Source organism: Danio rerio, chromosome 1, assembly GCF_052040795.2.
Source record: "Danio rerio strain M-AB ecotype USA chromosome 1, GRCz13ab, whole genome shotgun sequence".
Lineage (NCBI taxonomy): Eukaryota > Metazoa > Chordata > Actinopteri > Cypriniformes > Danionidae > Danio > Danio rerio.
In genome coordinates, this window is record NC_141021.1 from 32,813,529 (window position 1) to 32,839,160 (window position 25,632).

The following is a 25,632-nucleotide window of genomic DNA, read 5'->3' on the forward strand; positions in this document are numbered from 1 at the left end:
AGTTTAAAGCAATGTACGTTTTGTAAATTCAAAACAATCTCATGGCAATTTGTAACTTTTTGCTTTAGCGACTAATTTGTATAAATTCAAATAATTTGTACACTTTAATATGATTTGCTCATCACCCAAAGATGGTTGGGTTTGGGGGTGGGGTTGGGTGACACACCCCCTTTGCAATATCGTACATTTTCGTACGGCTGAACTCATATAAATTAGCCACTAAACTGACAAAATGTAAAATACTTACATTTTCTACTGAGAGATCTTGCTGAAAGATCTTAATCGCCATACAGTAACATGTAAATTTTAGACTACAAAAATAAAAAGATATGACTTATTGACTATAGTGAGATCATTTCATACAGAGGTCATTGTTCTTTACAATGTTGCTCCCAAGCAGCCTCCTACTAGGTCCTAGTGCCTGGTCCATGAAAAAAGCTGCTGTGTTACAATTATTACAATATAGGAATTTTTTTTTTTTTATCTTGGAACAAAGGATCAGTCATGAAATCACAAGTCTGATTGTATTTTGTTGTGGGAAGCATTTACAGGGAACACAATTCACATACCTGACCTAACATAGTAAAATAACACCTCAAAATCCCACAAACAGAAAAGATATTAGCATCAGCGCAGCCAAAAGAGTTTGAAAATATCTGCAAAAATCCAATACTGTGCATCCCTACTATATTTGACAAGGTCTTTTAGCCTATTATTTATTAAACTTTTAAAACTCTTTTTGATAGAACTGTGACTCAAACAAATATGTGAATAAATGAAAAATCCAAACTTTAACTCAAAAGCTTCAAAATAAACTATGAACCAAAAATTCACAACCTGCAAATGATGGTTTATTAAATTCACAAGCTGAATGCTTGAAAATGATTAGAAATGGTGACACAGTGCATTCTATAAATCAACTTAACAAGCAAAACAATTCGTTATGCGTTCTAGTAATGGCAATTTTCTTAAAAACCTTTTGTATTTTATGGTAATTGTTAAAAAAATTTTTTTTTTTCTATTTCATAAAAAGTAGCAGTTGTGGACTAGGCATCCACTCCATAACAACATGAATTTGTAATAAATTGATTACTAATTTATATATAAAAATGTAATTTTCAAAGTGTATTTTTTAGGACTTTTTAGTGGAGTATATGTATATTTAATTACTGGCCTTTTTTGCTTTTGTTATATAGGACAGTGGAGGGTTGAGAGAAAAAAAAGTGGAGAAAGAGAAAGGGGAATGGGTTCGGGATGTGACCCAGATCAGACTGATCCTTGGTCCCCATGAGCACAATGGTTCCTTATATGTCATGTGTGTCCTGCACCACTGTTTTAAATGTATATCTTTACATGTCTAGATTCCTTTTGAATTACCTTTTGGTAGTATTTAAAAATATCTGAACATGAAAGATGTATACATAACTCATACATTCAAAGACTACAATACACAGTCTACACACCGAGACAAGCCTTTGAGTTTTCAGTATATATGTTCATATTCATTCAACACACCAGTGAGGGTTTTACAAAGAAAAACAGCTGGATTAAGCCTTAAGAGACTTAAACTGGCACTTTTCTGGCCCATTTATCTAATGACTACATATTTGTATACTGTGTATTCTGTCACTTCCTCTGTCTTTGAGAGGATTAGATTTCTTTTCTCTGTGTTGACAATTAAATGAATGTGTGTGTGCCATTTCATCTGTCATGAGCAAACTTTAATTAACAAGATTAGCACATTAGGCCGTAATCTCATCACTAGTCTTTGCTCTAAACAGATTATATTAGCTTCAGTAAAATCTGTGTCTTTGATGCTGTTTAGTTTCATAAAACATATTTCAAATCCAGGGGGTCACCGGCCCCTGTTTAAATCAGTTTGGCTCATGTAGTGCCCCTCTCCTCTAAGTGATTTATATCAAAGCTCAGACATAAAGATGCACTTTACATGTAGAACACTGGATGTTACTTGCTACTGCAACAATTGTTACAATGTTGCTTAGCGAGGTTCACTTTCAGACAAATGATTTTTTCAACACAATTCTAAACATAATAGTTATAATAACTCATTCCTAATAACTGATTATTTTATCTTTGCCATGATGACAATATATAATATTTTACTAGATATTTTTTAAGGCACTTCTATACAGCTTAAAGTGACATTCAAAGGCTTAACTAGGTTAATTAGGTTAACTAGGCAGGTTAGAGTAATTAGGCAAGTTATTGTATAACAATGGTTTGTTCTGTAGACTATCAAATAAATATATAGATTGAAGAGGATAATAATATTGACCTTTAAAAATGGATTTTAAAAAATTAAAAACTGCTTTTATTCTAGCTGAAATAAAACAAATAAGACTTTATCCAGAAGAAGAAAATATTATTGTTTGGGAAATATTTAAATAATAATAATAATAATTCAATAGGTGGCTAATAATTCTGACATCAACTGTATGTGTTATATACAATTACCAATTTGAGCCTCTGTTGTCAATGATAAAGATGCACTTCATGGCGAAATCGAGAGTGAAAGCAAAAGATTCAAATGGGTTTTGTGCTGTCATTTACCATGCAACATGGATGCATTCTGTTTAGAATTACTGTGCTTTTTTTTCTGTAAGGTTACAAAACAATTGTGAGGACAAATCTGTCAAAATGATGAACATCATTAACCAAAAATCTTCAATTAACATGACCTGATATCTGATACTCCTATGACACAATCGTCCCGTCTAAAAATTCTGCTTTTTTAAATAGCTGCATCATGCATGCCATTTAAAACAAATGATAGCTGTGCATCAAGTAATGACTTTACACACTTAAACAGCTCTCTGCTATTTGCAGATGTAAAATTAACCCTATTTATGAAACAAAACCCTGGTTTTTGTTATAACCTTATGGATATTCTTACCATATTATTCCAGCTGTAATGCTGTGTCTGATGATGGTTACCCCTGCACTGCTTAACTTTTGTGTTGTCTGTTTACTACTATTAAGCAAACAATATTCTCTGACTTTTTAAGTGTGTCATCACAGAAATCCGCCCAATAATCTGTCAGTGCTTGCACCAATTGAATAACTTGGCCCCTCTCTGTGAACTGTGGCCCCACCTTGGCCCCTGCCTTTACTAATTCCTACATCCGCTACTGCTCTACTGATACATCTATGGTCAAAAATCCATAGCAAAGAACATTTGACACTTAATGTGGAAAAATAGCGATGTAAAGTCCCTCTGATTTCATTTGACACGCATTATTATGAGATTTTGGACGTTCATCCATTTGTCGCGTGAATTCAGATTCACACTGATGATCCTTAATCACTGATGGTTTGGAGTTGTAATGATACGTTGTGCAGCTAATGTGTGATGGAAGATCAGAGAGCGGCTCGTCAGAGTGGAAGAAGAGACCACTTTATCTAATTGTGGTATTAAAGCAGAACTATCAATACAATCTGAATGACTGATCCTTTATACATAACCCCTTACAGCCCTTGGCGGTGAGCGCAGCCTCAATTTATTGCGATGGATGTTAGGTCAGCGTTACATAGCAGTCAATTCATGGGAGCAGAAAGAAGCGACCCTCTGTAAGAATCCAGCATGGTGTTTTATAATGACAGAGAAGCGCTACCTTTTTTTCCAGTTTGAGTTAAAGAGGCACGAAGGGAAAGAAAATAAGGAGAAAAACAGGAAAAGAGACAGCAAGCGTAGGGCAGTGTGAGAAGAAGAAAAATGAAAGAGAGGATTCTTGTAAACAGCCCTGAGCGCCCATAAAATAAATCGTATTTCCTATCATTAGCATACTTGAAGGGTGGTGAGAAACTGTTGGAGACAGACTGTGAGTGAGAGAGAAATGCTGTTTTCTTGCTTTTTCCACTGGCCTGTGTGTAATGTGCTTTCTAAAAGCATATTGCAATGCAAATTTGAAGTGATTCTTTTTAGACAAGATCATTCTCTATTAAACATACACGCTGGTAAAAGCGGCTGCAGACCTGGATGGACTGAACCTTAAAAATAGTCTGAGGCTATTACAGTTAGCACAAAACTGTTTTAGCCTTTCCTATGGCATTCAGCGCTGTCAGATTTTTAAAACAATCATCATGGGTAAAAGAATCCACAAAACGAGATCCTTTATTTTGCATCAATGGATACAAAATAGACATTTATTCGTAACAGAGAAAACTAAAATGGAAATTCTTTCACAATGCCAAAGTACCACAACTGACAACAACCACAACAACAATCTATTATTTGATGGGTTTCCTTGCAACATTATTTTTCATGCCAGATGTCTTTAAATTACTGATTTTCTGCACAAGAGTGTTGAGAATAAATTAAAAAATATAATGTGCAAAAGTTCCACAGTGACTGGTACTGCACTATTTATTTGTCATATTATTGTAAGCGTACTATTTATTTTTAAAAATCTTGGTTGTCACCAATACTGTGTAGCGAATTATTTAATCAATATTAATAATTAATAATAACAGGTTAATATTTAATTATGAACATTTGGGTTGACTTTATTGTTAATGGAAGTCAAAATAGAGCGTCATAGTGGTGCAGTAGGTAGCACAATTGCCTCACAGCAAGAAGATCGCTGGTTCGAGTCTCGGCTGCCTCAGTTAGCATTTCTGTGTGAAGTTTGCATGTTCTCCCTGTGTTCGTGTGGGTTACCTCTGGGTGCTCTGTTTTACCCCAGTCTAAAGACATGAGATATAGGTGAATTGGTAGCTAAATTGATTGTAGTGTACGTGTGTGAATAAGTGTGTATGGATGTTTCCCAGAGAAGGGTTGCAGCTGCGTAAAAAATATGCTAGATAAGTTGGTGGTTTATTTTGCTGTGGTGACCCCAGAATTAATAAAGGGACTAAGCTGAAATAAAAGAAAATGAATGAATGATAGCCAAGCTAAAATTTTATTATTATTATTAATCTAAAATTGCAATAAATTGAACTGCTCATCTGTTGGAGCATCAGAATTCCAGCGAGGTTATAAAATGAAATTGTCCAAAATAGAGAAATGGCTCGATGCTGAAAGTCTCTAAAGAGTAGAAAGAAGCCTGGCCTCAGCTTGTGTGAGGCCCAAGGCCTGGGTCACATTTTGATTGGTGACAGACTGAAAAGGTGAAGAGTAAAGCCAGGTTTATACTTGACTCATCTGCTAGTTAGATTCATCATGGGAAGCGTGGTCCTCCAACATGTCCTTGGCCCTAACTTATCCCACTTCAACAGAAGTTTTATGGATTTAGATATATTTTTTGGGAAGTCGTGAGCGTCTAGATAATTCTAGGAAATACGACAGTACGTTGGGAAGCGTGCAATCCCGATAGGGAGGACGCTGCAGAGGCCATCCGTTACCCAAGGGGGGAATAGATGGCAGAATTTAATATGGACTAGCCCTAAGAAGGGGGAGTACGCATAGAAAAAAGTGGTTAGCAGAGAGGGAAGGCACGGGCCCACCCAGGGGGGGGACTTAATCGTGGCGAAATAAGCATATGGGATCGCCTAGTGGGGATCACGCATAGCAGGCACCTATACCCAGCGGGCAGACCAACAACGTAGTGTGCCAGCAAGTGACTTCTCGCTGAGTCAGTGCTGGGGGCCACGGAGGAATCTGCAGGGCTCACCTGACGGGGAACTTTACTGACAGATAAAAAGGCGCATGTAGGAACCTTGGGCACATATCGCGGGCGGGGTCTCAGGACATGAGAGAAAGCCAGCCCAATTACAGGCACAAATTACTGACCGAAAAAATGCCTCCGGGTCCCTGACCCTTTAATCGATATCAACACGACCAGCAGAGCTGCCTTCAGGGACAGAAAGATACTGAGTCGAGGATCGAAGGGATCTGATGCAGCTCGTGTAACGAGGGCGAGATCCTAAGAGGTAATGAGAGGGGGCGGGGTGGATTAATTCGCCTAGCGGCCCTGAGGAACCGGATGATAAGGTTATGCGTTCCCACGGTGCTGCCAGCCACCGCGTCATGAGAGCAGAGATGGCAGCTACGTAACCTTGAGTGTGAAGGGCGACAGCCTGCTCTCCAGCTTCCTCTCGGCGTAAAGAAAGCACAACGTTGATCTGGCAAATTACGGGGGTCTTCTCTGCGAGAGACGCACCATTCAGTGAATAGACTCCACTTTAGGGCATAGGCGCACTCGGGGAGGGGGCTCTTCCCCGAGTGACGGTATTAGCCACCGCAATCGGAGGTTACCCAAGTCTTCCTCGCGTCTAAGGACCTCCAAAGATCGGCGAGGGTGCCAGATGGTGCCCTGTCCCTGAGAGAGTAGGTGCTCTCTCGAAGGGAACTGCCAGGGGAGGGCTATCGCGAGGAGGGAGAGCTCTGACATCCAGGTCCGGTTGAGCCAGAGGGGTGCAACCAGCAACCTGTTCCTCGTCCTCCCTGACCTTGCACAGTAACTGCGTGAGCAGGCTTTCTGGGGGAAAAGCGTATTTGCGCATGCCCCGAGGCCAGCTGTAAGCCAGTGCATCCGTGCCGAGAGCACTCAGTCAGGGAAAAGAACAACTGGCAATGAGTGATCTCGGGGGAAGCAACAGATTGATCTGGGCTTCCCCGAATCGCGCCCATATCAGCTGAACAGACTCGGGGTGAAGTCTCCATTCTCCAGGACGTAAGGCTGCTGTGAGAGCGCATCGCCTGAATATAAATGGCGTGCAGCGATTTCAGCCGCGGATGACTCCAAAGGAGCAGACGGTGTGCGAGCTGAGACATGCGGCGAGATCGCATACCCCCATACGGTTGATATACTCTGCCACCGCCGTACTGTCCGTCCTGACCAGCACGTGTTGCCGCTTCAGCACCGGGAAAAAAACGGTGGAGAGCGAGGAACACTGCCAACAGCTCCAGGCGATATGCCAATGCAACTGGGTACCTTTCCACAGGTCCGCAGCCGCATGCCCGCAACTCACAGCCCCCCAGCCCGTGTTGAAAGCGTCTGTTGAAACTACAACAAGACTGGACGCCTGTCCTAGAGGCACTCAGGCCTGTAGAAACGAGGGGTCGCTCCAAGGGCTGAGGGCGCGGCGACAGTGCAGTAACAGAGACTTGGTGTGCGCGCGCGTGTAATGCACGTCTGGGGACTCGATCGTGAAGCCAGTGCTGAAGTGGTCTCATATAGAGTAATCCAAGCGGCGTGAAGCAGCTGCGGATGCCATATGCCCCAGGAGCCTCTGAAATAGTTTCAGTGGGACCACTATTGTACTGTCGAGCTCTCTCAGACAGTACAGCATCAGCTGAGCGTGCTCTCCGGAGAGGCACGCTGCCATGGTGACCGAGTCCAGCTCCAGCCCGAGAGAAGAGATCCTCAGCATGGGGGCGAGTTTGCTCTTTTCTCGGTTGACCTGAAACCCCAACAGGTGGAAGTGCCGGAGCACTTTGTCTCTGTGCATAATTAATTGCTCCGAGAGTGGGCAAAAATCAGCCAGTCGTCAAGAAAATTGAGTATGCGGATGCCCGCGAGCCGAAGGGGCGCTAAGGCACCCTCCGCGGGCTTGGTGAGGACCCGCGGAGACAGAGAGAGCCACAAGGGGAGCACTTTGTATTGCCAAGCTCGACCTTCAAATGCAAACCGCAGAAACTGATGGTGGCGAGGAAGAGTGGAGACATGGAAATACGTCCATCAGGTCTAATGCTGCAGACCAACCCAGAGGACGAACGCACCGGAGGATGCGCTTATGCGTGAGCATTCTGAACGACAGCTTGTGCAGACAGCGATTCAAAACGTGCAGATCTAGGATTGGCCATGACCCACCGCTCTTTTGGGCACGATGAAGTGTGGGCTGTAAAACCTGCTCTTCATCTCAGCTGGAGGGAGCGGCTCGATTGCATCCTTCGCCAGGAGGACAGCAATCTCATCTCACAAGACAGGGGCGGACAGGGGGCTGACCCTGGTGAATACACACCCGTGACTTGGGGGGCCGTTTCGCGAACTGAATCGCATAGCAGAGTCTGATTGTGCGTATGAGCCACCGCAAAGAGCTGGCCCGAGCTCACCAGGCAGGCAGAGCTCTCGCTAATGGACTCATCACTACAATCGCTGACGTGCTAGCAGTGGGGCAGCGCGGAGTGGGTGTGCTGATCCCAGAAGCGCGCGGGTCCTGCGGAAGAGCTGGAGGTGAGAGATTTGCTCTCACTCCGCACCCAAGCTCCGGAGGGGAGGCTCGAGGGGTGGGAAAAAGGAGACCGTCCTCCCAGCACTCGTGAGCCACTGGCGAAACGCACCGAACCTGCAAGCTAGAATGCATAGCTTCCCAGACTGGCAGATTTTGGGCTGTCACATCCGGGGAAGTGGAAAAGTGCTCTTTCATGATGTTTTCATGGCAGTAAAAAGTGCCGTTGGAAACGGCACGGCGAGCGGACCGGGCTTACGGACCCGCCGATAAGACATCCCCCATCAGACTGCTCTCTCACCGCCTCGAATTCCTGGGTGAATTCACAGACAGCGTCGCCGAACATGCCAGCTTGGGATATGTGGAAGTCAAGAAAGCGGACTTTGTTGACTTTGCGCATATCAGCCAGGAGTGGCGCTCCTGAATCACTAGTGTGGACATCGTCCTCCCCAACGCACACGCAGCGGACATAGTAGTCCGAAGAGCTTAGTCGGCTGCGGCGCGAAGCTCATAAGCCTGGGTTGGACCCACCCTCGTGCAGCTCGGCCAGCGCAGGTAAGTGGCTAGCGCATGCAAGGCGGAAGCAGCCTGGCCCGCAGCCTTGTAAGCTCTAGCTCCGAGGGAGGCAGATAACTTACAGGCTTTGATGCTAGACGAGTCGGACCCCGCCAAGAAGAGGCGCGGCGCGGATTGACCACAATCGCGCACTCAACCTGAGAAATCGCCACATACCCCCTGGCCGTTCCACCGTCAAGAGTGGTGAGGGTGGAGGGACACGCAGCACGAGCAGAAAAAAAGTGCCCTTCAAGACCGCGTGAGCCTACTGTGCACCTCCGGGAAGAAGGGGACGCCCCTCTAGTCGGTCCGGCTGCGGAGCTGGGGGATAAACCATCTCCAACCCACGGCCGAAGCAGCCCGGGAAAGCACGGCAAACATGTTCGTTTCAGGATCTGTTTTGACAGCGCTCACCTGACCAGAGGGGGCGAGCGGGTCTGGATCATCATCAGACAATGAAAGCCCACCCTCCGATGCCGCGGTGGACGTCTGGTCTCTGGTGTCATCGTGTGTAAAGGCTACCATCTTTTAGACGGATCGCTTCCTCCGCCCAAAGCTTGGATGGAGCACTTGGAGGAGCGGGAGGTCCGCGGGCCCGTGGGCGATGGATTATCTCTCGCTGAACCCTCAGATCTGCCCGAGTGCCGGCTGCAGAGCAGGGGACAACTGGGGTGGTTTGCCCTTTTGCAAAGGCTAGCCGCGATCTTTACTGCGCAACAGTCATGGCATTGCAATGACGACATGAACTGCCCGCGAGCAGCGCATTAACATGCTGGACCCCCCAGGCATGCAACGCAGTGCCCGTGCCCATCATCCGAGGACAGGAAACCACCGCATCCAGAAATGCACAGTCGGAGCGCCGTTCTGAAAAGGACGTGCTGCACGACTGTGTTGCTCTCTTTGGGAAGGTGCAACTTTATACGCACCGCTCTGGAGGACCTAACCCAAAGAATGCCAGGCAAGGGAGAAACCCAGCTTGACCGTCTGCCGCTGCGTGTACACACTCTGGACCGGGAGAATGCTCTCGTTCGCTCGGAATCGCTGGATCACAGCAGGAAGAACCCTCATTGACTCCATCAGAAAGTCTCTGAAGCGAAAATGATGGCGTTTTCTCGCTCCAGGTGTGCTTATATGCTGGGATAATTGGCAATGAGGCACACCTGCGCAAGCTTATGCTGCCAATTCATTGCTTCATTGGCCCGTTCAATACTCTTTCAGACAAGCGGCTTCTGAACCAAATCCTCCCATACGTGGATTTTCCAAGATCAAATCCACTTATAGCACTGAAGTTCCCCAACCGAAGGGGAACGTCCAGTTCTTTTAACGTCTAAATGTCAAAGTCTTTGAAGATTGCCCATCAAAATTGTTACCATGGTGATTCGGTGCTTAGGTATGTGACATGTAACCTCATGGTGGGGTGGGTTTCTGGGGGCTGCTTAAAAAGTTTATATAATGAAACATATCTGTTTGATCTTCCATTCGCTACAACTTCTTCCATTCGCTACAACGTTTATTGTCAATACCCGTACCATCATGACATTCCTAGAAACTCACAATTCTGTATTGCAGGCAATATCCCAAGGCAGAGTAGTTTTTAGACAATATTAGAATAAATTCTTATCATTCTGTAATGACACAGCATTGATAAAGACTACAAAACATAATTTATTCAAAAAAAAGAAAACATATGAAACAATAAATTTAGCATACTGTACAGAAAAGCACTAGAGACTACAATCTACAGTTATTTAGTAGCTATTTCCAGTCTTGAAATTGAATGGATTGAGTAGAATTCCAAGTTTGCTTGGAAACAGTAAAAAAGCACTGAAATCTTTCATGGTATTTCACTTTTTAAAAAATAACATAGCTTGTTTTTGTAAGCATTAGTAGTGAGGATTTTTGAGTCACATTTTTCAGGTTCCATTAATGTCAAAACAGAAAATAAAGACTCAAAAAAGTCTTCAAAAATACTGATTTAGTCTAAAAATGCCTGTTTTGAGTTACTCACACAATCAAGTCATTTAAAATCAAAGTCATTTATGTCATTGAAACACTGATTCATTCAGGAGAAAAGCACCACTACTGAGTGGTAATTCGAGCTTTGGAACATAAATACAGAGCTCAGCACATGATGAGGATTTGAATTTGATAAAAACAACTCAATAAGTTTAAATAATATCAAAAATCAATTATTATAATATTATTATCATCATTCATTCATTCATTTTTTTTGGCTTATAGTCCAGGCCCGACCCTAACCAATTTGGCCCCTTAGGCAAGATTTCAGGTAGTGCCCCATCGCATCGCAGTAAATTCCACTGCTAGTGTACATACAGTTGAAACCACAAGTTTACATACACTGTATAAAAAGGCACATCACCATTTTAAAAAAGTCAGATGTTAATGTGACTAAACTTTTTTCGCTTTTGGGTAAGTTAATTCATTCATTTTCTTGTCGGCTTAAGCCTGGTTTATACTTCTGAGTCAAGTGACCGGCGTAACCAACGGCGCATGCAACACGCGTAGCTGTGCATTTATACTTCTGCGCGCAGTTTCTGTTGGTCTGCATTAACATTTCCAAAACGCTAGTTGGCAGTGAGGTGTTAATGTGTCTCTGTGTCGAGTTTCTTCGCCTGTGTTTGGTTCTTTCTGAATGCTTCCGAGATGTACAAGTGGCTCAAACTCGCTCATTTTGAGGCAAGAACCGGTGGATGTGCAACAACTTTAACTTTGAGGTAAACACAAAACAAAACTTTCCATCCAGAGCTCCTTCACCGGACTCGGCCACGGCATAGGGCTATGCATCAACGCATAGGCTGCGCCGTAGCATATGCTTGCATTTGACGGAGAAGTATAAATCAACCTTTAGTCCCTTTATTAATCCGGGGTCGCCACAGCGGAATGAACCGCCAACTTATCCAGCAAGTTTTTACGCAGCAGATGATTTCCAGCCGCAACCCATCTCTAAGAAAGATCCACACGCACATTCACACACACACTCATACACTACGGACAATTTAGCATACCCAATTCACCTATATACCACATGTCTTTGGACTGTGGGGGAAACTGGAGCACCCGGAGGAAACCCATGCGAACGCAGGGGAACATGCAAACTCCACACAGAAATGCCAACTGAGCCGAGGCTCGACCCAGCAACCTTTTTGCTATGAAGCGACAGCACTACCTACTGCACCACTGCTTTACCCTCTTTTGGGTAAGTTACGATGATCAAGTTTGTTTCTGTTATGCTTAATAGAAGAATAATGGGAACTTTAAACAATATTAACTGTAATGCTACAAACAACAGCTAGATTTACAACTATGGAAAATGAAGAGCATTTAATCGACATTCACTTTTTATAGTAAGATTAAATATACGGGGGTAATATGGGTAAATACTTAAACAGGATGATAACAGGCTAAAACCGGAGGGTAACTCCTCTACCGTATTTCACAATACTGTTAGAAATTCCCCTTTGAAAACTGTGATGCCTAATAACTTTTTTAGATAAAATCTTCCTGGTAACAGTGTTATTGATTGTGGTCATTCCTGTTTCATGAATTTCATGCATCACAACCATACTGGAACAAACGCTCAATAAACAAGTTATTTACTGACTGAGTTTCCATTTACACAGATTATTGAGTTCAACTATGTCTATTTACATATAGACCACAAATCCTTTTATTTTCATTTCTTAATAGACACAGGAAGTAATCAAACTAAATATGTTAGAAATCTTAGCAGCTCACTTTATTTCTTTAATTGTTCATTTTTCTTATAATTCATATTTTTATGAGCGGCACGGTGGCTCAGTGATTAGCACTGTCGCCTCACAGCAAGGAGGCCAGAAGGCATTTCTGTGTGGAGTTTGCATGTTCCCGTGGGTTTCCTCTAACTGCTTCGGTTCCTCCACAATCCAAAGACATGTGGTATAGGTGAATTGAATAAACTAATTGGCTTTAGTGTATAAGTGTGTATGTGAATGGGTGTTTCCCAGTAATGGGTTGCGGCTGGAAAGGCATCCGCTGCATAAAAACATTTGCTGGAATAGTTGGGGGTTTATTCCGCTGTGGCAACCTCTGAAATAGAGATTAAGCCGAATAGGAAATGAATAAATCATATTTTTATCTTATTGATGCTAATAATATTTCCCAATAATGGCTTGAAGCTGGAAGGGCATCCACTGTGTAAAACATATGATGTATAAGTTGGCTGTTGAATAAAGGGACTAAACTAGAGCCGGCCCCTGGCATGGGCAGTAAAGGCAAATGCTAAGAGTGTCCTACATCCATGGGGGTGACAGAAATGAGGGAAGAACAAAGTACAACTTCCACTATTCTTAAAATTAGTTGGCATTATAGCTTTAGAAAGAATAAGCTCACATTAACTTAGCTACATAGTGCAAAGCCTACTAAGTAGTAGTTGTAGTATTAATAATAATTATGATAGCCTACTCGCCTAAGACACCATCCATGGTATATTCTAATGCAGTTTATTAATTCTTTGCATTCGCTAATTAGTATTTTATTGTAATGACAATAAAATACAGTAGGGGCAATTTTGGATACACACAGCATTTCTGGAAATCATATTTTCCACTGATTATTAGAACCTTGCTGTGATTGGACAAGGGAGAGAAGACAGCTTTAAGTAGTTGGTGATGGCTAGATGGTGCAACGACTGAGCTTTTGTCCTCACATCCAGACCTGCTGCTTTTGAAAGCTGTAGTTATATGATTTAGTAAAAAGTGTTCACTTGTGTTGAGGCTTCATAAGAAAAACATCTGCTATTGTTATTCTCTTTAAATTGCTTAATAACATAGCAATATTGGTTCTCTTTTTTTTTGTTTCTTTTTGGGTTAAGAAAAAGGTGGGTGCCAATTTGTTTTGTATTAGCATTTTATCCTGTTTATATCAGTAGATGAAGTTACTTTGTTGATTCTATTTTTTTTTTCTTTTTTAGATTAAAGAGACTATCTCAAAAAAAGTTAGCTTTTATATTTGTTGTTGGCCTTGCCCCCTTCTGAATCCAATACTCAGTTTTTTATTGGCAATCCTGTTAATACCTATGTAGTTAGTTCTTTGCTGTTATACATTATTCACCACCAACTATTTATTTCTGTTGTAGTCAGTGTTGCTAGATATATCTGACTTTTTCAGCCAGAACGACCAAACAACAAAAATGACCAAATATATTAAATAAATAACTAATTTTTAAATTAACCTAGTTTAAATTAACCAAATTATTTAACTGTCAGAATATTTAACCACACAGCAACCAACACCAGCAGTCACAGAACCACGACATAACCAGGTTTTATCGAAACATTGCCCCCTTTTACCCATAAGCTGCACTTGATGTTAGAGTAGGTTTTACTTTTGAAATGGGGTATATATTCATCCCATTTGGCATTTTAAATTCTTTTAAACATACAGTAAATAGATGCTGCTCATCAATCAGACAACACTTCTATGTTCGGAAAAAAATTATCGATAAAAGTGTCATGATAACTGCAGGTGCTGCTTGAGGCACGTGAATGGGGAGTCAGATTTGTCCAGGGAGTAAGATTTTGATACAACTTTTTCTCTTGTGGATGGGGCCACGCGGTTTGTGCTATGCAATGGTCAATACTGACTGTATGGAGTAGGGGCACACAGTTAGGTTTCATAGAATAAGTTGAATAGAAAAGTTACATTTTAAAATCTCCCAAATTTTGTCAACTATGCCATTTTTTAATCGCTCAATCTGGCAACACTGGTTGCAGTCTTTACCCAGGGGTGTCAATATCAATTTCTGCATGTTTGCAGCCCTGCACAGTTTAGCTTTCTTTCGCCCTAATTTAACATACCTGATCATTTGAGGCATTCAGATTTATTTGAAACCTGCAGGTAAGTGTGTTAAAGCAGGGTTGGAATTAAACTCTGCAGGGCTGCGGCCCTCCAGGAACTAGTTGACACCCCTAACCTAGACTAACTTAAAGGATCAGACTGACCAACAGGAACACAGAGAGGATTCCTGTTGGGCTGAAAACTGATTTGGTCTGCTGCCAGTCAGATTCATTCATTCATTCATTCATTTATTCACATAGAGCATAATGCTGTATTAAACTGATCATGTCCAAATGCAGCATTCAATTTAAATAAGAATAATTTATTTAAATCTGTTGTTCTAAATGTATAAATATAATGTATGTTTAAAGTTGGTGGTTTTGCCAGTAGAAAACAGTTCTGTTTGAAACAATATTGCATGAAAAATGATGGGGCAATTTTTGCCATTAATATGACTGGTTTCAGTTTCCAGAAAAGGTAAAAGGTAGTTCTCAAACCAGACTTCTTCTGACCCTGGGTCGGGCATACAAATTCTGTCCCTAAAATAATTAACAGAACCAGTGACAAACTGCAGCTAAAGTCCAACATGCACTGGAAACATGTCTGACTTATTGGCGGCAATGCGAACCAAACTCCTGTTCTGTCCATACAGAAACCGGGCAGCCCCTAACAGAGCACCTCTGACCACATATGCCCTCCCAGAGCAGCCCTAGAGAATGCCATGTGGAACACATTCAAATGTCTTCTCCACTCCAATGTGGACTAGGTGGACATACTCCTATGAAACCTTGAATATAAATATATCAAAAACTGCAACTTGGATTTCCACGCAATTATATATATGTATATATATATATATATATATATATATATATATATATATATATATATATATATATATATATATATATATATATATATATATATATATATATATATATATATATATATGTATATTGTAGGGTTAAGAGAATAGTGGGAAAATTGTACAAACGAATGTTCTGAGTAAAATTGCCTTGTTGATGCCAGAGGTGAAGAATGGTCAGACTGGTCTGAGCAGATGAAAGGCAATGGTGTCTCAAATAAAAGTTCACTAAAACCAAGATTTTCAGGAAACTGAGACAATTCACATGAGCTCATCAAAACTTGACAACAGAAGATTGGCAAAGAGAATTCCCGGTAGGATGAGTTTAGAATAAACAACACAAAAGCATCAACCCCTCCTGTCTCGTATATATGGTGGCTGCTGGGTGTAAATTTAAAGTTTTATGCACATTAAATGGCCTTGAGAAAGTCCCTTCCTTTATTATTACAATGCTTTTGACTGAACCACAAGTTTACTGGCCCATTGAGAAAGGTCCTGTTGTCCCCATATATAACATTATTTACCTTTCTAACACAGTAAATAGCTTAACTGAGTCAGTTCTATGGTAAATTGTTTTACTGTTGCTTGTGCATTCTGTTCTTAAAAGGTATTTAATTTATCATGCTTTTTTCTGACTTTTGCTGTTTCTTTTTTATGAATAACAACATTTTGTATATAACAAAGAACTGCATGTGCATCATGCTCAGAAACTTGCATATAAAGACAGCGACTTAAGTTCTCGACTTAAGTTCTCAAATAGTTCCAATTGATGACACGAGTAAGATATCAAGAACCACTTTCAGTCAGTCAGTATGAATATGGTTTCGTTTTCCACTGTGGCAATGATAACAAAGATCTCCAAAATGTAATACAAAGTGTACATGTACACAAGAGTAATGTAAACACAAGTGTATATGTACACTCGGAATGTACATGTACACATAGAATGTAATCACAAGAATAAACAGCGATATGGAGGAGGATCAGATATTTCTGTTTTGGGGCCTCCTTTTATATGATATTTACTTTGTTCAATAACAAAAAATAAATAAACAACAGGCTTCCACTAAACCAGCTATAGAGAAACTGACAGCCAGGCAACAGAGTGGTGACGTCACTCACAAATGCGCCATAAGAGTGCAGCATACATTTAAAAGTAAGCATGATCAGGAGCCGCAGCAGATCACTGAAAATCTATTGGAAATACTCTGGTAAAATAAATGTATTTTGAAGATATGGCATGTGAAAATGAAATACAATGCCACCTGTATTGTTTGGTGCACTTTGTCAGTGTAGATAATTGAACAAATCAGATCTTAAACACGGTGGGTTAAAAAAATGATATAACAGTTCATTGGAAGCAACAGGCAGGCTTATTCAAAATGAATAGACTCAATGTATAATATTTGTTTGAAAGAAGACAATCATGCTGAGGTGAAACTTAACAGAAACAATGTGCAAAATACTCCACAAACAAGTAAACAAACAAACAAGCAAGCAAGCGAACAAATTAATAAATTGACATAACAAGAAAACCACATTGCTTTTAGTAACTTCACTTTAACAATTATTTCACAATTATTTTTTTCTCTTTATGGACTGATACTGTGGAATCTTATTGTTCAGAAAAGCCACTTTAACTATATTATAAACATTCTGTTCACTGGTAATACAGTCGTCATATTGAAAAGATCATATTTATGAGTACAATTATTGTTAATCACTGTAATGCTTTAAATTAAATTAATGCTTTAAATAAAAAATAATGTTAACATGCTTCATGAGAAAGACATATTAATGCTGGTCACACAGGAGTTTTACAATGACAGTATTCTATAGCATCAAATCACAGAGTTCTCAATAAATAGTGAGAATAAGATCAAGTGAAAAAGATGGAAATGGAAGCAAAAAAATTGTGTTGTCACTTAACCACCCCCGCAACACTGCTTGCATTATTCCACAAATATTTGTTAGATTTCTTTGATTTAGAAAGCTGCATAATTAATTTTAGTCAGATATGTCATGTGTTAAAGCAAGGCTGGACTGTCATGCAGAAGAGAAATATTTTTCAAAATTAAATAATTTCAAGAGTGCTTGGTCCAGCCAGTTGTACAGAATATGCACAGTTGGCCACAAAACCAGTCATTCATTCATTCATTCATTTTCTTTTCGGCTTAGTCCCTTTATTAATCTGGGGTCGCCACAGCGGAATGAACCGCCAACTTATCCAGCAAGTTTTTACACAGCGGATGCCCTTCCAGCCGCAACCCATCTCTGGGAAACATCCACACACACATTCACACAAACACTCATACACTATGGAAAATTTAGCCAACCCAATTCACCTGTACTGCATGTCTTTGGACTGTGGGGGAAACCGGAGCACCTGGTGAAAACCCACGCGAATGCAGGGAGAACATGCAAACTCCACACAGAAATGCCAACTGACCCAGCCGAGGCTCGAATCAGCAGCCTTCTTGCTGTGAGGCGACAGCATTACCTACTGCGCCACTGCGTCACTACAAAACCAGTCATAAGTAACGTTTTTTAAAGATTGAGATTAACAGTACACATCACTGAAAGCTTGATAAATCAGCCTTCCACTGATATATGATTTGTTAAGGTATAATATTTGGCCAAAATACAACTTTTGAATATCTGTCATCTGAGGCTTTAAAAAATCCAAATGATGATAAAATTACCTTGAAAATTGTCCTAATTGAGCTTTAATACAAATTCAAATTATTAATTAAAAATTATTTTGATATAGAAATATACAATATATATTTATGCAATATGATCTTTACATATTATTTTAATGATTTTGGCTTTTTACCCATTTGATATGTTTTGGCTATTGCCAAAAAGCGACATGGTGGCTTAGTGGTTAGCACTGTCACCTCACATCAAGAAGGCTGCTGGTTCGAACCCGGCTGGGTCATTTGGCATTTCTGTGTGGAGTCTGTCGCTGTTCTCCCTGTGTTCACATAGGTTTCCCCCAGGTGGTACGGTTTCCCCCACAGTCCAAAGACATGTGGTATGAATTAACTAAGTAAAATGGCCAAAGTGAATATGCGTGAATTAGAGTGTATGGATGTTTCCCAGTACTGGGTTGCAGCTGGAAGGACATCAACTGTGTAAAGCATATGCTGGATAAGTTGGCGGTTCATTCCGCTGTGGCGACCCCTGATAAATTAAAGGACTATTCCAAAGAAAAATTAATGAATGAATATTGTAAAAAATATACCTCCCTATCTTTTATTGACTTCTATTGAAGGATTGTTCAATGTGAAATCCCATTGGTCAGAAAAGCCACTTTAACTACATTATGAACATTCTGTTCACTGGTAATACTTGTACAGTCAAGTCATATTGGAAAGATCATATTTACGAGTTGAATAAACATTAATGGCAACACAAAGTATTAAGTGGATCAGCTGATACCTCATTAAACATTTAAACAGTGGCAATTGTGTATAAAAATTATGTTTCCAAGAGTGGTTTATTTAAACACTGTTTAATAGCTGAAACATTAACTAATAAGTAACATTACAAACAAGTAATATTAAAAGTCTTGTTTGCTTTTGGTAACATCATTAATTATGTTTAAGGAATGATTCAGTGTAGACATTGCAATTTGTTTTTTTTTTTTTTGCAATATATATTGCGATATAAATACAATTTGAGCAGATTGTTTCAATAGCTCTATTTGGAATAAATTCATCAATCTAGGTTGATTGAGATTAACCTGAAGGGGATTGAATCATTTGCATTAAAAAAATAATAAAATAGAAATTAAGCATTTTGAGCAAAGATATAAAAAATGAAATAAGCAGTCTTAATAGAATTCAAATATAGAAATCCAATAAGCAAATGCAAAATAGCATTGTAGCCTTCATCATATTAATAATTCTGTAAAACTACCCTTTATTAAAAAGCTACAAATTATACAGTTTCTTGTGCCTTAAAGCTTCAAGCTCTTCTGAAATTCTCACACAGTCACAGTCCTTAAAAACACATGCAAATTATACTTTTTTTTCTCTAGTACGGTTACAACTCCTGCTCGACTATGATACCAACTCAACATTGAACGTCCTTCCATGTGATTATAGCGAATGCGCATATTGCGATATTGATGCTAAAGCGATACATTGTGCAGCCCTAATGGGTTGTATGGTAAATCTCCTGAATAAGAACTAAATTACATTTCTGCTTTAAAAAAAACTTTTAATTTCACCCTTCTGCCAATATTTATCAATATTTTATATAAGGAGAATGGCACACGATGCACTTTATAATTGGACAAATGACTTAATGGCATGCCTTCTAAACAAGCACAATGTAGGGAATAACTAGATATTACACCAGTCAACTTTATCAAATGAAATGAATGTAGTTAACTCAAGATTGACTGAAAAGTTAATACTTCTCATTTATAAGAGTTTTCAAAGTTCACAGTACACATATACTGTAGATTTTTTTTTTTTTTTTACCCAAATAGTTTGTAGTAATCAGTTTTCTCCAACAGTTTGAGTTACCTTAACTTATTGGGTTTTACAGTACTCAGTTGGTTTGTGTTCTCTTCATTTATTGGATTTTACTGTACTCAGATTGCTTTGTTTACTCAAATGGATTAAGTTCACAGTACTCAATAGGATTAGTTTTTGAACTTAAATGGTTTGAGTTGTCTTAACTTTTTGGGTTTTACAGTGAGAAGAAAGATTAAACTAAGTATACAGCCAACGCATCCAATTCAAACACTTTACTAACGCTACAATAAACTAATGATTTAGTCTGTGTCATGTCCAATAGCGCAGTGGTCCAATTACTCTCTTAGATAAAGGTGAAATGATGTCCACATACGTGGCTCCTCACAACAGGGTGTAAAAAAGACTTATGCCACTCAAAGCACCTCCAGGATCTGTAATGATTCTCGCCTCCTTCATTTCTTGTTTTCACGCTGATTAAAACAAGACCCTAGGAGGTCCAGGGCACTTTTTCCACAGTGGTTTTGAGGACGAGGGCGCGCGTGAGGACAGTGGAGAATGAGAAAACGATTATTTTTGTTCTCAAGCATGTAATTGTTCTTGCGTGTTCAGTGTGCACAAGAGAAGGACCCTCTTACCCTCACTGTTGGCTACAACAGGGGAACTTATCTACTACTTGGGGTTTTGAAAGAGAGTGGGATACATGTAAGGAAAGAAATAGGAAGAAGCAGCTGGAGAAAGTTAAAACAGTAGCGAAGAGAAAGAAAATGAGAAGGAGTGTGTGTCTGGATTGGAGTGGTATACACAGCTCAGTCAGAGCGGAGAGAATCTCCTCAGCCCCATCTGCTCTCGACACAGCTCTCATTACACTCACAGGCCCATCCATCAGCCTGCAGCCACACAACTCTGCCACAGCCCACATTAATGGAAAGAGGAAGGAGAAAGAGACATGGGCAAAGTGAAAAGGAGAGAGACAGGATGCAACCGAGAGAGAATGATAGAATGTGTGGGGTGAGACAGAGAAAATCAAATTATTTCATTTACAAGCTAAATCAGCCTGTGAAAAGGACGATATACTCTCTGATGCTAAATATGCAGAACTATGTCACAACACATAAGCACCCAGACAAAACGCAGGCAAATATCAAACCAGTCAATAGATTTGTCCGTATGCCAGTCATGCAATTTTCAGCGTAATGGATGTCAATCTTTGATCAATGTTTTGTGTCCAAACCCTTGACCTTTCCGTCATGTGATCCATTCCATTAGAACAAATCACCTAGCTGTGGATAAATGCCACTGTCATAAAATCACTGAAGCAGAGTAACAGATTTATGGGGACAAATCACTTCAAGAACAACAGCAATGGAAACTTATTTCATTATACACATTTAGATTACAAAATATCAGGTGTAATGAGAAGAAATTCATACTAGACATTTTCTCACAACTACTTTCAATCATCTTAGACATTTGTGAAATTACCTGCTTTTTTTTTTTTGGCTGATTTTATGTAAAAAAAATATTTAAAAAATATATATATAAAAGTAAAAAAGTAAAAAAAAAATATTTTAAATATAAAGGACAGACTTGCCTGTCTTATTTTTTCCCTGGAACACACATACACACACATGCACGCATGCACGCACGAACGCACGCACAAATAGTTTTGGATAATTTAAAATATGTGCAGATGGCTATTATTCTGCTGTGATTTTACTCTCATTCAGAGAAAGTCTGAAAAGCTACTGTGTTGTCTCATACTTCACTGACATTTTCAAAATGTCTTTTATGTTCTGATGAAAAATCGCATCAATTGTGAAAAAAATAAGGACTGAAATTTTACTTTTGGGTGAGCAGTCCATTATCTATGAATACAGGGCCCAAGTAAAGAGTCTACTATAATTTGCTTTCTGTCGGAAGTGGTGTTAGTGAGGCCAGCAGCGCTCTGTGTGGGTCCTAACGCCCCAGTATATATATATGGGGAATCTATACTGCTCAGTCTTTTGCGGTCTTTCGGATGAGACGTTAAAATGAAGTCCTGACTTTCTGTGGTCATTAAAAATCCCAGGATGTCCATTAAAAAAAAGAGTAGGGGTTTAACCCCAGCATTCTGGCCAAATTTGCCCACTGGCATCTGTCCATCATGGCCTCCTAACCATCCCAATATCATAACTGGTTTCATTATTCTTGTCTCCTCTTCGCCAATCAGCTGGTGTGTGGTGTGCAATCTGGCACAATATGGCTGCCATTGCGTCATCCAGGTGAATGCTGCACACTGGTGGTGGATGGGGAGATTCTCCCCCAATGTTTTGAGCAAGTGTCTAGAAAAGCGCTATATAAATGAAAGGAATTATTATTATTAATTTTATTGTTACATTTTATTTTGTTGTAAAATATTCTTGTGTTTTTTCTGTCTTCAAAAAATAGTGCTGTCCAATGCAATATCACGTAAACATTTTATTGTTTAAATAATAACCTCATTTATTTATTTATTTATTTTATGATCTGACCTTCATTTGTTTTGCAAAAATGTGCTTATATTTTCTGTCTTTAAAATAACTTTGCATTCTTACTTAAGTAACTTAAGTAAAATTAAGCATGACTTCAGGATTTTTTTAAAAACCATTGTTGTGGAATTTAAAAATGTAGTCCAATCAATGACATTCCTACTTTTTGGCTTAAGCGCTGATAAAAAAAAAGAAGAAAAAACACTTATTGAACCAAGGGAAAATATTTATTTATTTCCTATGAAAATACTCCTCGTGTATTATTTTATTGCAGTCAATTCTACTTCAGTGTTCCAACTTATGCTTCTTGAGTATTATATTAAAAAAAGTCTTAAAAGTGCAATGAACTTATCCCAGCTAGTTTTCACTTTGGCAGCACATAGAATTAACGTTAGTGTATATAACAAGCAGCACACTGAGCAATTCTGGACAACAAGCAGACTTAGCAAAGCAATGTGAACTCTGAGTGCTTACCTGCTCTGGGCCCTGAAAACAGATCCGACACAATGGAGTCCTCACTCCACTGTCCGTGCAGCTGTTGAGTGATAACCTTTCATCCAGCTTTTCCTTAGAACAATCCTCAGATGAGCTGCAGCAGTCCAGTGTCCTCGGCGGGTCCACTACGCTATGGGTCCAGTCATCGGGCCCTCGTGTGTCCAAAGCCTCCTCACCTGTTACCGGTTGATAATGTCCGTTGGCTAAAGAGTGGCTCTCTGTGGCGCTGCTCGTCGCATTGCCCTCCGCGTTTAGTTCGTTCATGGGTGTGAAGGCAGGTGGCGATGCCGACGGTGTCGGTGGCCTGAGTAGGAAAACCTTCAGGTCACTGAACAAGACGCAACAGCGGCCTTTCTGCTTGCCCTGGCGGCGCAGCATCGGTCTGCGACTCAACAATCCCCAACACCATACAATGACACCGATAGCCAACAACATGTGCCCGTCTTATGAATAATGAAAAGGCGGTCTATGTTTTTAAACGGCCTCTAATGCTAAGGCTATCTGTTACTGGACTCCAGCAGGTCACATAACACAACTTACGGTTTAGTTTCCAGTGAGGAATAACACTTGTGTCGCTGCTTCAGTCTCCGGAAGAACGCCACTTTCAACACAGCCTCTCTTAAAGTAGCCGTTTGGACACAGCAAGTTGTTTGTTTTCAAAAGATTCCGAGAGCTACATTAACGAGCGCGTTTCAACTTAGTTGATTGTACGCACGTGTAGACTGTCGACCGCGGTAACGTGCACATGTAACGCTCAAAATCAGTTTATTACCACTTTTGGTAACCTAATGTTGGTTCAGACATTAAGTAATATTTTTACTTGAATAAAAGCCACGTCGTTTAGATGTTGCCACATTTTAGTTTACTTAAAGAACTGTCACTACTTATGGCGTTTATAAAACTAGGTCAAAAACATCCAAATCGAACATTTTTACATGAACCAAACAGACAAGTAAATCGACCTGAATAAAAATGTAGGGGATTCCCGCGAACAGCCTCTGACAAAGAGCTTCTACCCTCAGGTACTCTTGTCAGTGGCATCTATTCATCAAAGAAGGAAAACAGAAATGCAAGCTATTCGTCAGTAGGTCCAAACAAACGGTAGCCTTGGCTTGTCTTATTATCAAACTACTAAAGTCTACGATGCACACGCACACATTGTGGACCAGCCATGGAATAGCATTTTCTGTTCTCTAATTTACATTGTCCTCGATCATTAGCCATCTTCCGAAAGCGACGCGAATAGCTGACGTTAATATGAACGCAAAGTGCCTTGCCTGAAACGAAATAAAGCCACAGTCTTGCCAATTAGCCAGCAATTGTCCTTCATCTCATGTTTCGGGTCCGACCGCTTGCAAATGCATCCCTCACAAGTCAGGTGCCAACGTCTTGTTAGTTCAGGCAGTGTTCAGCAGGCATCTCTTTAAACACCCAGCCCTTGTTGCAGAAATCCCAAGGCAGTTTATATCACTGTCCCGCCTAATGTCAGACATGTCTCTCGAAAATCAGTCCTGAGCTGAAGCAGATTCGCTGTCGACGATGAGGAAATATTTTTTGCCATTCACACAGTCCGTCGTTTTATCACATCTAGCTCCTTTCTTTTGAGTCAAAATGCTGCCGAAATAATAAAGTGGCTCCTGCGTGGTAATCCCAAACCGTTGCGGTTCATGCGGCGATAGGCGTTGTGCAGTTCTAACACGAGTTGTTTATGATAATCATCAGTAAAGCCGGAGGATGCTCGCTCTCGCTGCGGTTTCAGCACCATGTTGGCTGGGACAGCTCCCAGGCGCGGGCCCGTCTCTCTCCCAGAGTGTGATGCAAGCAAAGGGGGCGAGCGCAAGGCAACGAAACGAATTTAATCACGTCCTTACAATTTGTGCTCCTAATAAATAAAGACCTGACTCTTATCCAGCCGGAAAGCCGGTGGGATTTAAAACTAGGTTGCGAATTAAGACATATACACATTTAACTCGAACCTGTGGAGATCATTCGTGTATTCTGCATTCCTCATCCTACGAGCCCCACACACACGGATTCGGTTTCAGCCCTCAAGTGGGACCTGCTCACTAACACGTGTGTTTCTAGGGCAGTGTTATCAGTGTTTCTCTTGTCGCCCCCTCTGAGATGAACCCGCTGAACTCCAAACAAGATATCAAGTAAACGCTGTGCAGACATTTCCTGAACTTTAAGTCTTACAGCTGCAATTGCAGCATGACATTTTTCAGCATAAATCCTCTGTAGCAGATGACAGGAATCAGTCTCTGGAAAGATTGAGTCTGATTGCAGCTCTGAGTTTGCACTGTAAAATTCATTGTTAAACTTACAGTAAAAAAGGCAGCTGCACTGTGGTATACCAGAGCATAAAATACAGAGTGGATGTTATAAGCAGCATAATGTATCATGATGACTCTATATTTAAAAGTTACAACCTTGTAGAAGTCATTAAAATATGTTATGTTGATAATTTACCAAAATGAGCTATGTGCTAGTCTGTTCAGTTGTGTTGTAAAACACATAAACAATAATGCAGGTGGTGTAACAGATGGCCACATGATGACATAAAAGTTCATCAAAATTTGTATTCAGCAAGTGTGGTGATAATTTAAATAGAGGGCACGATGTTGCTCACACACACACGCACGCACACACATGTTTTCTACATTCAGACTAAAAACATGTGTTTATATGAAGTACTAAAACAATATGTATTGACTCAATGTAAAAATTATATTCATATTGCCTTATTAAATATATA

General features: G+C 40.4%; 1 protein-coding gene across 4 annotated transcripts in view; it reads right to left on the minus strand.

The window, feature by feature from the left end:
- marchf4a (membrane-associated ring finger (C3HC4) 4a) overlaps positions 1-23,946 on the minus strand; it is an 86,091-nt gene extending 62,145 nt beyond the window's left edge. Inside the window, exons 1-2 of one of the 4 annotated variants that reach the window (XR_015941901.1) lie at positions 23,418-23,800; positions 22,857-23,181 (exon numbers count right to left, since the gene is read on the minus strand). Coding sequence is in view for 2 of the 4 variants with exons in the window: in NM_001045411.1 (NP_001038876.1) it covers positions 22,857-23,312 (456 nt within the window). In the remaining 2 variants the exon portion in view is untranslated. 4 annotated transcript variants of the gene reach the window in all.
- Between the last annotated feature and the right edge of the window lie 1,686 nt (positions 23,947-25,632).